This window comes from Patiria miniata, unplaced genomic scaffold (assembly GCF_015706575.1).
Source record: "Patiria miniata isolate m_02_andy unplaced genomic scaffold, ASM1570657v1 HiC_scaffold_29, whole genome shotgun sequence".
NCBI classification, from domain to species: domain Eukaryota; kingdom Metazoa; phylum Echinodermata; class Asteroidea; order Valvatida; family Asterinidae; genus Patiria; species Patiria miniata.
In genome coordinates, this window is record NW_024037068.1 from 2,172,828 (window position 1) to 2,188,853 (window position 16,026).

The 16,026-nt window shown below is 41.1% G+C and overlaps 1 protein-coding gene across 1 annotated transcript in view; it reads right to left on the minus strand.

The window, feature by feature from the left end:
• The window catches only part of LOC119736179 (fibrillin-1-like), a 120,543-nt gene that overhangs the window by 22,211 nt on the left and 82,306 nt on the right, over positions 1–16,026 (minus strand). Inside the window, exons 64-78 of the mRNA XM_038210204.1 lie at positions 15,493–15,615; positions 14,847–14,969; positions 13,454–13,573; positions 11,909–12,031; positions 10,537–10,653; positions 9,438–9,560; positions 8,143–8,271; positions 7,512–7,643; positions 6,931–7,065; positions 5,440–5,562; positions 4,683–4,805; positions 3,874–3,996; positions 2,897–3,031; positions 1,802–1,924; positions 651–770 (exon numbers count right to left, since the gene is read on the minus strand). Of these exons, the coding sequence (XP_038066132.1) occupies positions 651–770; positions 1,802–1,924; positions 2,897–3,031; positions 3,874–3,996; positions 4,683–4,805; positions 5,440–5,562; positions 6,931–7,065; positions 7,512–7,643; positions 8,143–8,271; positions 9,438–9,560; positions 10,537–10,653; positions 11,909–12,031; positions 13,454–13,573; positions 14,847–14,969; positions 15,493–15,615 (1,872 nt within the window). The remainder of the gene's footprint in view (positions 1–650; positions 771–1,801; positions 1,925–2,896; positions 3,032–3,873; positions 3,997–4,682; positions 4,806–5,439; positions 5,563–6,930; positions 7,066–7,511; positions 7,644–8,142; positions 8,272–9,437; positions 9,561–10,536; positions 10,654–11,908; positions 12,032–13,453; positions 13,574–14,846; positions 14,970–15,492; positions 15,616–16,026) is intronic.

Genomic DNA, 16,026 nt, shown 5'->3' on the forward strand with positions numbered 1-16,026 from the left:
TACAACGGACAAAAGACAGGCTACCAAGGGGCAAACCTAACATTGAAGCATCTTCTGCAGGTTTTTTTTGGCCCAAAGTTAAACAGTTTATGTCACCACTTTGGAAGTTGACAATTTAGTTCCCGAGGCAAATACCTTGGGGAGCGAATATCGACTGTCCACCCTCAAACCACGTTATATCTGCATTCTGTCAATTAACCCTCCTATGGAAACATGCATTTTGACCATTTGTGACCTCTCTTAAATAGAAGGAGGGTTAAAGAAGTCACGAAGGCATGAACTAACACCTCAGTAGTACTGAGAAGGGGTTTGCCCCGGTGTTTCTGGCAGTGGCTGCTTAATGCACCGCAGCACCTTGTAAACCATTATAAAGGTGCTACATAATGGTTCTCTTATTTCTCATGTACTTCATTTACCTTCAATTTCCAGCGCCTTGAGTACCTAATTGTTGGTAGATACGTGCGCTATATAAGACTTCGGTATTATTATTATTGTTATTACTGCTATTGAGATGATGGCAGACACTGCCTATTCTCCTGAGTGCTAAGGAAGCCTTCTGGCAGATAATGTTCACATGGCAAGGAAACCAGAGATAATCACCGGCCTGATGGGCCATCTCGGCGTGGGAAAGACTTCAACCAATCACTCACCTGTCTCACAGTTTGGACCAGTGTAACAACCTGAGCACTGGCAGGAATACTGGCTGCACGTGCTGTCCTGGGTACAGATACCGCCATTCTCACAGGGGTTGGAGGCACACAGATCTTGGACTGCAACAAAAATGATTGTCAACAAGCAGAATTCTGTGGATTATACTGCTGATGGAACGACTAGATTGCATTACAAAGAAATATACTGCGACACACACGGCCACATTTTCATCGGAACTTAGGGATTATTCATGAGTGATTTCACACTAAGAGGCAGCAAAACAAAGTTTTGTCTGTGGTTATTAATTGGTCATGTGCAAGAACCCGGTCTTCACTGGCCTAGGGTACATGATGTCTCAGTTGTATGACACATGCTGGTTCCAAGTCGTTTGCACACAGTTATGATATGCACTGGCTGGTGCCCGGCATAACATCAATGTCAAAATTACATGGCTACGGCTTGATATTACACACATGCCTATGGTAGCGGCTACGGCTTGATATTACACACATGCCTATGGTAGCGGCTACGGCTTGATATTACACACATGCCTATGGTAGCGGCTGCAGCCACTTCCCATGATTTCAAACTGTAGCCGACAATTAGGACACGGCTTATATCTAACCTAATTTTAGCATTTCGTTCATAAAATCACGGTATTTAATTAACAATGTTAACGATTTTGAGGAAATTCGTAATAAAGGGCGATGAATTCGTCATTCGCAATACAGCTCGTATTTACGTAATGATTCCGTCAAAATCGGAAAGGTTGGCAGGTATGTCATAAGTTGAAAGAAGAAACTGACTGGAGCGGAGCTTGTACCTGCAACCTCCGGATAGCCATTCCGGTGTTCGACCCAGTGAGCTATCCAGCCCTGTGTTGGCAGTAACCCAATTTGTTACTTTGTTCTAAAGTGATAGTCAGAAGCCATAAACCCGTATTGCAGCTAGGATCGTTAGTTGGGCATGATAAATACAGTTAAGCAGCTTCTGACTAGTGTCCTGGACTCAAATGCAAAAAAAACGGGGAACCGCCGACATAGCGCTGGATAGCTCAGTTGGTAGAGCACCGGTATGGTATTCCAGAGGTCGCAGGTTCAAACCCTGCTCCAGTCAACTTCTTCATTCAAGTTTTCAAAGCATAACTCACCTTGCGTGCAGGTGCTACCTCGGTTGCATCCACTGCAAAGACATGAGAATGAGAAGCAACTACCTGCAACAAGCTGGCAGGTCCCGCCATTCTGACAAGGGTTTGCAGCACACGGCTGAAATACTGTAAAAATACACACACACACACAAACAAAATACATAACTTTAGATAATTATAATCTATATATTAGCATCAAGAGAAGCAGGTAAAGAAATCGGAGTTAAAGATACAGAGATTTAAAGTTAAAGGGAGTATGCAATATTTGCAATCATCAAAAAACAGAACTACAAAATTATACGAAATAAATCACTGGACTGTTAGTGAATGACAGTCTAAAGCATCCTGTCAAATCTTGGTACCTGGTGTACTGTCATTTTCAAGAAAAATGCTATTTTTGTATCAATTTCCAATGCTGGTTGGCCGATCAACGTTGGAAAAAAACTGGCCGTTTTCAAATACTGCCCCTGATTCACCATATTTAGTTAGTCCGCATTTTGTTTGCAATTGACTATACAACTATGAACTTGTACAAGTCAGCTAGACGATAGAGCTAGGACCCAAGGAGTCAGGACTCTTGGGCGATTTACATTTTGACCATTAACATTCCAATCCCTCGGCAATGTCCATAGCCACAGCACTGTGACCTCAAGCCTGGACCATTCATTGCGTGACTGCAAGCGGCCTTTGAACACGATGATGACCACTGCCTTTTTAGTTGGTAACCAACAAACTCCCTTTAAGCTGCATAATAAGTCATGTCATGTCATTGCTCTTTTTTGAAAAATATATTTTAGATAGGTTAAAACAACTGCGCAGTTGTTAGATGTGTGTTATGAATTCAAGTTTTCGATAAGTCCTTGAAAGTGCTATCTGTCCCTGTAATTAGAAGATAAATTGGATAAAAATACTAACCCCCAAATCCATCTATTTCTGAAAATTAGAGCAAAAGCAAATGTTCCCCATAACAACAATGAACAAAGGGAATCATTTAAACCAGCTAGAGTCACTATTTTTAATCCATTTCCCACTTTTGGGTTATGCCCTTCACGAACAGAATTTTACTTTGAAGTGGGTACAGTTACATTGTACACTTACTTTCGGCACAGGTTGCACCTATCCAGCAGTCTATGCACCTACAAGTGAATGCCGTACAATCAGTCTGGGAACCAATGAGAGCTGGTGAGCACTGACCACCATTCAGGCACGGGTTACCAGCGCACGGATCCTTAGCTGTAAACAGACAAAACAAAAATAATACATTTTGTATTGATTGTGAACCATTTGTCCTTTTAACATTAGTCTTGTTAAAATATGTCAAGTTTCTAAAAACAGACTTTCACTAGCAACATTATGTTGTTGAAAATAGACTAATTTCAATAACTTTCATCAACATTGCCAAAATGATGCATTCTTGAACTGACGCACACCTCCATAAATCAGGGAAAAAAACACCTTTGGCTCCTCGTTTTAATGTACAAAACGTACTGAACATCTTTGTTGAAAAACGTCAACAGATTAACAAAAAACCCTACTGACTGCACATGTATTAAACACTGTTTGGGCCACTTTTAATTTCCCATCCATGGTTACATCGTGTTTGAATGTTCAAGAACATTAGATGGCTATTATTTCCCCAAAGAATAAATGTGAAAACCACCCGTTGCTAAAGTTTTGTGACAACTCCTTGTACGGCAGCGGGATGTGAGAAATGCCAGTTCAGTGACTTCACTATTGGTCAAAAGAGGGTACCGGTGGTTCAAAATCGCTTTACCAAACGATCGTTATTACGGACAGTTTCTGTGGATCCCACGATGTTCGTTATAGTGGCGTTCCACTGTAACAGTGCGAAACTTAGGACAATTTTTTTACAGTATATATAAGACAACAGTAAAATCATTTATTATTAATAAAGAATGAAGCCTTAATATTCCCCTGGCTATTTTTATATCTCACACATTTCAGAGGTTCTACTTATTCACAAGTCAATAAAATGTTAAGCCACAGGCAAGAGACATCCATGGAAGCACAGGCTAAGATAGGAAACATAAAAAATTGGGAATTTTGTGGCTTACGTATGGAGCAATCAGGGCCTTCGTAGCAGTCTGAACACTGGCAGGTATAATCCAGGCAACCAGGACCAGCGGCCAAGCACACACCATCATTTTGACATGGGTTAGGACTGCACGGATTTATAACTGTAAGATAATGACATCAAATCAATTATTACGGCTGCTTTATTTATTCATTAATCATTCGTGGGACATTCTCACCCACAAATGGCACACTTCTTGATTGATGATTCACCCTATTAAGGACGTAACCCTCCTAGTAAGTAATCAATATTCAGAGCAATATGTAAAGCCCTTTTAAAACCCTGCAGGTCAGTTTCAGGTGAAGGGATATGAAGTGTAACTGTATCACTGCAGAGAGTCACTGCACAAAAAACAACACTGGGAGAGCAGTGAAGCGTGACCGAATCTACCTATGTTGTCCTGAGCTTAACCACACAGAAAACAACTGTACAGAGATTTGTACTATCCATAATCCACAGAAGATTACCTCAAAAATAAGAAGTTGCTTTGAAAAATGATTTTGAGCAATTTGGTGGCTTCAAATGAAAAAAAAAATGCACAAAAAAACAAAAGATCCTAAAAACAAAAGATCCAAAACGGCCCAATAGCCAAATATCTTTCTTAAGACATACTCTGTGTGCCACATAGCATACTTGTATCATCAAAGGCACAATTCCTGCAAATATTTCCCCTATTTGCCCCACTACCAGTGGTCTCCCCCAACTCTCCCAACTTTGTAACTGCTGAGGGGGTATAAGCCTGTCGGCTTAGATGTACATGAATGTTGACTGACAATCTGTCGGACTCACGTTGTGAGCAGTCTGATCCAGTGAAGCACTCGTTGCACACGCAGGTACGCGATGTACAGGACGTGCTACTGATGTAGCACGTGCCCCCATTAAGGCAGGGCTGTGCGTCGCATGGATCATTGGCTGAGAAAAAAAAGAGAAATTGAAAACATTGCTTTTTGAAAACCTGTGTCATGACCAATATTTAAACCAACGTTTGAATCTCTTAAGCTATTTGGAAACTCTCCATCCGCTGTAAACAATGACCATACCTCATACTTATTCGCCGTCGAGAGCCAGTTCTAACTTTACAATTCACATTAATATATACAAGCTGATAGTTTGCTAGGTACCAGCGCGTACAGACCGAGTCACACGTGTGGGGCACAACTGCATGCACACAGGCTATACCTATGTAATAGTCTACTGCGCTTTGTGTATTAGCAAATAGTGCAGTAGACTACCACGCTTGCGTATTACAGATCAATCGTGGAACAAGCGCACAGGGTAGTGTGCACGCGCCAACATCACCCCAACTACCTACATGGAAGTTGACAAGCTAGTCGAATCCTGCCGCTGACCACCTGCTGTGTCCTTGGGCAAGCCACTTTACTCACACTTGTCTTTCTCTCTCCACCGAGAAGTTTAAATGGGATTCACTGGTGAGTAACCTATGATAGGCTTGCATCCCATTCATGGGAAAGAGAACTGTTCTCAGTAGAGTGAAGAAACTGGAGATGTGTCTTATTGGCTTAGGACAGACTTGACTCATACTTACCAATTTCACAACTGTTCCCCCTGAAGCAGATTGGACACAGACACACGGATAGTTCGCAGTTTCCCGACACTTGGGCACAAGTACCGCCATTCACACAGGGATTGGTTGCACATGGGTTTACATCTGCAATAAAATCAAGACAAAGCGAGCTTAGTAAAGCTGGCACCAAAACACACAAACTTCTATTCCTTCAAGCTTTATCTGTAATAAATATGCTGTATCCTCTCTGAGTGATCCCCGTTTTTGTAATTTCCCAGGTGTTGCGACTTTAATAAGACAAAGGGCGCCACCAAGCAAGCCAGTGCAGTTGCCGCGGGAAACTGAATGCGCGGGAGCTGGTTATGGATGGTGAGCAACCCATTTCCTTAATTAAATACCGTTTTGAATCCATACATGTTATATTTCAAGTGTTTGGGCTAGGCAAAATCGGACACACCACGCGAAGTGCCCGAAATAGGCGTCTTGATATTACGATGTGCCCTGCATTGCATGGAGAGCTTTGTAACTACATGTACATGCCTTTTACATGTACATGTACACGTTAGACACTTGTGATGATTTTGGATGTTAGTTGTCCTTATAATGTTTATGAAGTATCCTGGTATGTTTTGTATTTTACAGAACGATCTGAATTGGACATGATCATAATCGATCATGGATCATGTGGATCAGTGTCTCCACCAGCCCATTTCTTGATTGTGCCTTACAACATGTAACTATGGTAACTGCAGACATGGAAGAATAAACCAGAACACACTCCAGTGCGTTATACTTAAATATGAACACACACACACATGATGACTCCAGAGTCGGTCACTCCCTCAATGCCAGGTTTGAGACATAGTTGATGTTGCTAACATCACACCGTTAGGCGTGATCCCTGTCTACATGGCTTCACAAGTTTATGGCTTTTGACTAGCGCCTCTTGAACAAAGACATTGACTAAATAAGGAACCGCCAACATTAGGCTGGACAGCTTAGTAGTTATAACACTGGAACAGCAATCCGGAGGTTGCAGGTTCAAACCTGTCTTCAGTTTTTGTTGAATTTTTCATTAATTACACAATGCACGTAGTCAGTTTTCTTTTTGTGATTTATTTGAAAATTTCTTTCTATAACGTTTGTAGGATAAGCTGCAGAGGTTAGATGATGGAAAGAAAAAATCCGCTGTTGCCATTGGCATGGAGACTTGGCTTATTGCCTAGACACAGGTATTATGAAAGTACAACAAGCGGCACCAGACTAATGCACATGCGCTGTTCATGTAGATGCTACATACAGTACGAGTTAAAAAAACGTGGAAACCAAACCCCAAAAACTATGTTTCATATCTAAACAAATACATAGCAACAAAAACAATACTGATTTTTGATAACTAGTCTTTATTTTTGCAGTGCTGCACCTTCCATGGCTTGGCAACCCATGGTTGGCAATCCGTGGTTGTCAAAACATGCGTTTTGCCAACCATGCGGTAGAAAGTACTATACTTACACGACAGGCAGTTTGGTCCGGTGAAGCACGTTGCACAGGTACAGCTGAATGAGTTGCATTGTCCGGGTACGCTGCTGACAATCTGTTTGCACTCACCCCCGTTATGACACGGTTGATTATCACATGGGTTGATAGCTGTAGGGCGCAAAAGTATGTTATTCAAGATTACAAATCGACAACCAAAACATTACGTAGCCTTTCACTGCAAATGCAAATACAAAGGATGAAATTGTAAAATTGAAAAATAAAAATCTGAAATATTTTAAATAAAGATCTGAAAGATGCATTTCTTTTTATACTGATAATGTCTTTCTCTAAGATTCAAAAGGTCTGATTTCAGACAAAAGTTTGGCAAATCTTAAACCAATATCTTTTTTCATTTAGCAATTCGTATTACATTACAGAATGTATGAATGCATTTGAATGGATTTGGAATTTGTGTTACTGGAAGGTTTTTCAGTAGAGTTAATAGACCAATGTTCGATATGCAGTGTGTGTATGTGATGTGCACGGTTGCACTGAAGAGGTGCATGCGTTGCTGCCCATATCGTGAGAGGTTTATTTGACACAAAGGAACTTACGTGTTTCGCAGCGAGGCCCAGTCCAGCACGAGGTGCAGGTGCACGTATGTACGGGGCAAAAGTTGCCCGGCACGTTGCCAGACTCACATATACCGCCGTTCTGACAAGGGTTGCTAGCACAGGGATTGACAACTAGAAACAGACAGATGAAATCAGCATTCATAAATAACTGGGAAATTTACCTTTTCCTATTGGTCAAGAGCCCATCACGTCAGTGGTTTTAGACCACCATTTAAACACTCCTCAGTTTTTAAACATCCCTCAGTGTTTAAACATGATAAATAACATGGTGCTTTTATAGTACTTTATTCCAAAGGACTCAAAGCTTTTCACAATTATTACCACTGTTTGTCAGGCCATGAGACCATATCATTTCTGCAGCTCGAGATCAGCGCAATGTGGTCTCTACCTTCACAGGTACACATTTATACTCCTGGGTGGAGAGAGGCAATTGTAATAAAGTGTCTAGCCCAAGAACACAAGCACCATGTTCCCCTTCAGGGTTCGAGCCCACCACATGAGTCGAACACGGACCATGGTGCTCTGTGTACAAGGTTGACACCAGGCTAGCCATCTTTGATTTTTGATTGACCTTCACCCTTTGTGCCGGTCTAAAACGCATTCTACTCACCCTGGTCGCAGCGAGTGCCGGTCAAACAGGAATCACAAACACAGATGAACGTGGAGCAGTTATCCATGCTGGGAATGGTGTGGCATGTGCCGCTGTTACCGCAAGGGTTGCTCAGACATGGATCAATTGCTAAACATTGACAGGAACAACAACAACAACAACAAAAGTAAATACACTTTACATATTGAACACTTTCACTGATTCAAATAGATGTTTTGCATACAGACACCATATTTGAAGCGTTACTTCAATTCAGTACAAATAAATGTTTGGGGTCTACTTTGGGGTCTACTCATGCATAACAAAAGCACGCACCTTATCGTTTCAGAAACATTTGTAGATATATCCTATTTGTGTATAGGGCTGTGCATGGGAACCAGGCACTGGAGTACGCGACCGCTGATGTCAGGAATCTTTACCAGATTATGGGATCAGATACCCGTAACCAACTTTACAAATTACTTAGTAACTTCTCAGACAATGAAAAAGAACGGTTTTGATTGCCAATTGTGGGGAATTTTTTTAAATGAAAACCAGGCTACATGAAAGACAAAAAACAGATTTCATGTTTATGTGCATTTTTAACGGGCAACAGACGACACTCATGAAAGTTGCAGTTTACACTGTAAAACTGTGAGGCCCTTCAGACAACTTCCAGGATTTGAATTTTGGGGTTGGGATTCTCAAAACCGGGTATCCATGTTTTCCCTCAATAGGGCACCTGGTCCCTGTACTACCTGTAAATCCACACCACTATTTATAAATCTGTGAACTTTAAAAATGCTAACTCTTTGAAGCCACTACAGGCATTTCAGTGACAGTTGCTTTTGGCCTCTATGGACTCTGTGTAAAAGTACCCCTTCAACGGTTACAAAAGGAGAGTTGGGGGAGACCACTGGGAGAGACATTCAAACGTTTTTCTGACGACACCTAAAGCTCACGCAAGATGCCATGGGTTTGTGCACATCAGCCGTACATCCTCCGCACCATACGCACGCAAACCATCACCGCATGCAATGTGTCCCTCCCACGGAAGCTAAAACAGACATAAGGTCTCGATTCATATCCAGGACTAGTGCCAGACAAGTTACAGGTAAAATCATTCACTTTGTCCGGAAGAAAGCTCTGCTTTTATTCCGGACATGATCAGCAGGAAGATTGTGGGGAAGTTGTTCAGAACCTGCATGGCTGCAACTTGTACCCGATACAATGTCCGAAACTAGTCTGGACCTCCTCCTGGATGAATTGAGATGGGCCCTAACATTAATATCAGAAGTCGTAGTGTGATAACTTACGGACGGTGCAGAGATCACCGGTCCAGCAGCCACTGCATTGACACGTGTAGCTGTCACAGGTGCCGGTTACCGGCTGACATAGACCAGCATTTTGACACGGATCAGAAATGCAGGGATTCACCGCTATAAAGAAAGAGAGAACAAAATATGGAGAGATTTAAGAGCAACCCAAATGTTGGTTGCTTTTTATCCTGTTTAGGTTTTTTGGGGGTTTGTTTTTGGAGTTTTAGTGGGGAAAATCCTTATTATACATTTTTAGATTTTAAGATACTCAAGGTATTTAGAAACACGTCTCAAAAGGGCATTATTGTCAGTCAATTTTTGGACAAGCTGGGTACATTTTTAAAGAACTGCTTTTTTTTCATTTCAACTCTTTTTGTTGCTTTACAAAATGTGAGTGTAGGTGCATTTTAGGAAAAGTAAAGTTTAGAAGTAAAATAAGATCTTTAAAGTAGGAATCACAGGCCTAACAAAATGTAGGTTTTCCAAAAGGTTTCAAAAAAAAAGGTTTTCCAATTGCCAAAATACAGGCATTTATAATTTCTTTGAGTTCAATTTTTAAGTTACTTTGAAAAAATATATGGACCTTATTCACGAGGAAGCCATTTTGGTCGTGTTCCCTGAATGCATTTTATAAATTGTGAACTGTTGAATGGGATGGTGCCAGACTATTTATTCATTCTAGCCTCACTTTCAATTTTTTTTGTTTTAAATATGGCTTAAAACATTAGGGCATGGTTAATCACAAATTTTAAATTATTTCAAATTTATTTTTGAACCACCAATATGCAGTATCACATTTCATTTTTATATGAGTAAATTGGAAAAGAAAAGGTGTATTTTTGAGAAGGCGTGGACGTTATTACTATAATGATCATGAAAACATGTACTGCACGTTGGACATAACAACACCAAGTACGCAATATAAATCCATTACTAGCCAATTGCGGTATCGAATCAGGATACAGGAAGAAAGTTTCCTATCCAGGGCTTACTATTGGAAACGAGGTTGGAAATAAAGTAAGCACTGGGAATGAGGTTGATGAAATATAGATTTTGTAGGTTAAAAAATGTGACTGTGAGGCCTGCAATTACTTACACTGGGTGCAGAATAGTCCACTCCAGCAACCGACGCAGTCACATACAGAGTGCTGGCAGGATAGAGTGATGCACTGACCTCCATTACTACACTGCTTGTTAGCGCACGGATCACGCACTGTGGAGAGACCATATAACAGCATTGTTAACCATCGCATTTCATTTTAAAGCCATGTCCACAAGGGATTTTTTTTGTGGGTAGAACTCACCAAGACGACGGTTATTCTTACCATTTTTAAGTCCAATGCGAACAATGTAGAAAACACTCCTCTCTGCTATTTATTCCAAGTCAATTTGTTACTATTATTGGCTAAAATTTGCTGATTAAAAGTGTCAGGATCAGTTTTCGAAATAAAAAAAAACGGTCCAGTGCAGAGAGTACGAGTCAGCAAAAATAGCACAGAATTTTCAAGAACCTAGGAAGGGGGAGCGGGAATGCAATGTACATGTACCCTGTTTGACCCTTGTATGTGTGTATAACAAAACACTGGTAGGCAGGTGATGTCTAAATGGACCAGTTAGATTTGGCTCTTGCTCATGAATATGTATGAGGTAGTAATTAGGGATGACAATACTTTGGGACCAACAAGCAGCTAGAACAGCCGGTCTATGTGTTGCTTGATTCTCCATTCACAAGTTTCACGGTGGTCTTGATATCGACCATCAGGTGATATTAAATTGACCAGTTAGAATTCGACACTTGCTCATGAATATGTATAAGGTAGACATTAGGAATAACAATATGTTTGGACCAACAACCTGCCAGAAAAGCTAGCCTGTAAGTGGTATGATTCTCTACTTAAAAGTTTCACAGTGGTCTCGATATCGACCATCAGGTGACGTTAAATTGACCAGTTAGACTGTGGCTCTTGCTCATGAATAAGTATGAGGTAGTGATAAAAACAATATCTTTGGACCAACAAGCACCAGAACAGCCGGCCTATGTTTGGCTTGATACTCTATTAAAAGTTTTAATATTGACTAACAGATGATGTACACTGACCAGTTGGAATGCAACGCTTGCTTATGAATATGTATGAGGTAGTGACAAGGGTTAACCAGTTCACGCCGGGATCAATTTGACAAGAACGGAACAAGGCGCAGGATCACTTTTCACTCGACCTTAAGCCAGGCGGGTTAAAGCCATCACCCTTGGGCAGCACACTCATGTTTCCGGCCTGGATTGCTGCAAGCAAGTCGCTGACACATATTTCAGGCCTCGATCGCTCCCTGCGTGTTTATCTGTCATCCGTTCTGAATACCGCAAAACCTCTGCGTGTATACACGGGTTCCGGCGCAAACTGGTTAATGGCATTTTTGGGCCAAGCAGCCACAACAGCCGGCCATGGTATTACTAGATTCTCTATACTCACGATTTTCACAGTGGTCTCCAGTATAGCAGTCAGGACATTGACAAAGGTAGGAGTTGCATGAGTTATGGTTCTGGAAGCATGTTCCGCCATTCATACAAGGGTTATTCTGACACGGATCATTGCCTGAAAATCACATAACAAAATTGATTATTTCAATTATCTGCCGACAGTTAAATGTAAAGAAATAAAGAGGCTCTGTCAATATTTCGTAGGAAGTGAAAATGAAGGGATTTACGAAACCCTGGCTTTGCCATGCAGGTTCGATTTTGTCTTCGGCCCAACATTCATGTGAATTCTGCCACATTCAAACCCAACAAAAATACAGGGTGACCCCAAAAACGTTGTACAAGCAGACATCCTAAAATTTCTCAAAAAGTATCCAACATCAGCATTTCATGTTGATGGAGTATAATGTTTGTACACTTGTGTATAATCACAGTAAAAATTTGATAGAAATCCATTCAGGCAAAAGCAGAGATACAACGGATCATAAATGGCAATGTGTGTTTCACCCGTTCCAATGCGATTTACACAGTTAATGAAAAGACCCATTGCAGAGTGCCGGTTGAGCGGTTACCAATGCAATGTGTAATTCCCATTGAAATGGTTGAAAAAACATCTATCCTTTTATAATCTGTTACAGCTCTGGTTTGCATGAATGGGTTTCCAGGACATTTTCATTGATTATACACAAGAGTATAATTAACATGCTCCAGAGAAATACTCATGTTAGGTACTTTTTGAGAAATTTAACGATATCTGCTTGCACAACTTTTCTGGGATCACCCTGCACAACCAACCACTGGCCTTGTGTGACATGATTCGGTGTACCTTCAGCAGAAAGTGAGCCCAATATTATTTTTTATAGAGTCTGTAAAGCCAGGGGCCTAACATAATTGAGTTAGCTGAAGTGTACGCCAAAGCCAGGGCCAAGATTTCATAAACCACCGCAGATCTGCCACAACTTACCATTGCACCTTGCAAGCCATAAACTCAACACAAAACTTGGACACAACATGGCGCACAAGGGAGCCATTGTGTGTCCAGCATTTATAACACAATACATGAGAACATGTGGCAGCGAGTTCGGGCCCGAAGTCTCCTCTACAGCATTTCGACCATCTTTGTTCGAACGAAGGATAGTTGGACTACTCTAGTCGATTATCTGGAACCAGACCCCAGGACAAGGTTCCTTTGCAGGTTACAAATAGCCGTGTGCATCATTAAGTATCGTGAGGCACAACGGGGAACCAGGACTGATAAGTTTCGTGATGAGGTTCCAAAAAGTTGTGCATGTTGCAGTTAATTAATGCGCAGGTGTAATTAACATCACAAATCAACCACTACTGGACTTATGGTCGTCGCCTAAACTATTTCTGGACTATCTGGCTAAAGCTTGCTATATACACATGCGGCTATGCAAGAGGCAGAATTCACTTCTCGTGTGTTGTTGTGAGCCGTAGTCAACTCATTCAAATGTGGCCGGACTCTCTCTTCAAATCACTGGCCTTAATGTCACTAAGAAAATACTGGAAAACGACTTACGGATTTGACACAGATCTCCGGTGTAACAAGAATCGCACGTGCAGGTGTAGCCGCTACATGCGCTGTCCGTAGTGCAGGCTCCATTGTTCTGACATGGAAGACTCAAGCAAGGACTAGAATCTACGAAGAACACAAACAGCAAATCATCCCCAAGAATTAATATCAGACATCATCAACATGTACGGGCGCGGTGCACACGTCCCCCTCCACCGTAAGAGATATAGGAGAACACTGGGAGAGACATTCGGACGCATTGCCAACGACCCCAGATACTCACGCATGACACTATGGCTTTCTGCACATTCAGAATGAAATTAGTCATGCATACTTCACGTTATATCCCATGGTGTGTACAATCCACTCGGCTCTGGAAAAAGAAAAAAACACCCTTTCTTGTTCACGCACGGAGCCCATGAACGGGAATTGTTGTGGAAAGTCCCCACATCTTGGTCCCAATTTCCCTTAAAAAAATTTCCCCACAAGGTTGTCGCTGCTAATGCCACATACACACAGAAACAGAGTTTCGTCTGCATTCATGTGGGTCTCTGTTGACACTCTTGAGTACTCAAGAGTAGCAAAATATATTGTGTGCGAATTGCACTCAGGTCACACACCCAACGCATAATGTTAAGTATAAAGTATGCACAAAATGCCTGCCATAATAGCAAAAGGTAATTCTTCGAAAAAAACAAAAACGAAGTTTTAATGTGGAAATATTTACCTGAATACTGTTTTAGATGTTCGTTACTTATCATATTAAACAAGAATTTATAAGAAAAGACATAAATTTGGGGAAATTTAGCAGTGTTTACCCTTTCGCCATCTTGAAACCATGTGATTTCACAAGGTGCAGGAGTATAGACCATTATCATGTTGCAGTCATCTTGATTTTTTCCCCATTCAAATCAACGTAACCAAAGCGAGGCAGGAAGGAAAATAGTCTGGTTCCTTTTTGCACAAAAAATATTATCATTCAGTACTGTAATTGGAAACAGGGAACATGACTGAAATGGTGGCAGCATGATGAAGGTATATACTCCTGCTCTGACCGAGCGTATACTCTCCCATACCCACAGGTCATACTCTTGCTCATCCATGGGCTCAGGAGTATACTCATGGTAACACATGGACTTTTATTTTCCTTGTTTGCCACTGATTTAAGCTCTTGCAGGAGCTTCTACATGTCACTTGGTGGTCGGTTGGTCTGTCGGTCCCAAAAATTGACCAGAAATATTGTGTTCCATATGTGCCAGCGGCGTCGTATTTTCAGCATCGCATTTTCAAGCCCCGGCAGGGATAGTTTTGATGTATTTCATACAAAACTTTCATGCAAGATTTCTTGCAAAACGGCCAGAGCTTATTGTGCACTCGCACTTATTTTTTTTTAACTTACAATTTTGACATGTTGGCCCAGTCCAGCATCCTTCACACACACACAAAAAACCTTCACAGTTCGTAAGACTCCTGTAGCACATTCCGCCATTGGCACATGGGCTTGAAGCACATCCGTCAAGAACTACAGGGGGAGGGCAAAGGTAAAAAAAAAAAAAATCTTTCCGACTGTTTCAACTATCCAATAAGATATAACATGGCTTGTCCACTTTGCAAGGGAACAACTGCTTAAGCTGAGTGACTGTGCTCCAAAACAAAGTCCGGTTTGCTTAATTTTTTAATTACTCCGATCTTTTTTTGGTATTTTTCACAAGTTTCTCATTCAAACATTGCCAAATACAATGTGTGTGCCCCTTTAAAGTAGCTTGAACAATTGACCCTGAAAGTCCTAGCCAAGCACCAGCCCCTCTGACAAGAACCACATGTTTGTGAAACTTTCAAATTATTTGCAGCCCGACAGTAATTCAGACATATCTTTTGCGCGTTATGGGTGCAAACGCAACCCAAAATAAAAGCGTATGTTTAATAACCGTCCAAAACGGGAAAATGTAGCTTTTTCGTCGGTGTAAAACATACAAATTGAAAATTTGTTAGGAGAAACAAAAAACTCAGCAACTTTAACACGCATTTTCTATGCAGTCACCTACCCTGTTTACAAGTTGGCCCAGTGTAGCAGCGAGGGCATGTGCAGATATACTGATTGCAGGCAAACGGATCCTCCATACAACTGCCTCCGTTCTGGCATGGGTTGTTGGTACAACCTCCTTCGTCTATAAAACAAAGTAGGATTTAACATCATGGGGGGAGGAGGAGGAATGCATTTAATTAAAAATTTAGGAAAAACCCTCAGAATTCCAAAATATAATGACATGGACGCCACAGGTTCTGTGAAGTTTTGGCCCGCAATTTAAAAATCATTTTTCGATTGATTAAACTCTTCCTCTTCCTCTTCCTTTTGGAACAAAAATTCCAACAACTAGACATTTTCTCACAATTTCAGAAAATTGGTCTTGAATTTTTTTTTTCAAGTGTGTGAGTTTTGGATTCAACCAACTTCACTTCAACAGATATTTAGGTCTTGAAGATTTTTCAAACTGATGTTCAAGAGTGACGCTAAACTTACTTATTCCGATGGTTAGAGTTAAGATTTGAAATAATTAGAATGAAGGAACTGCACAAGA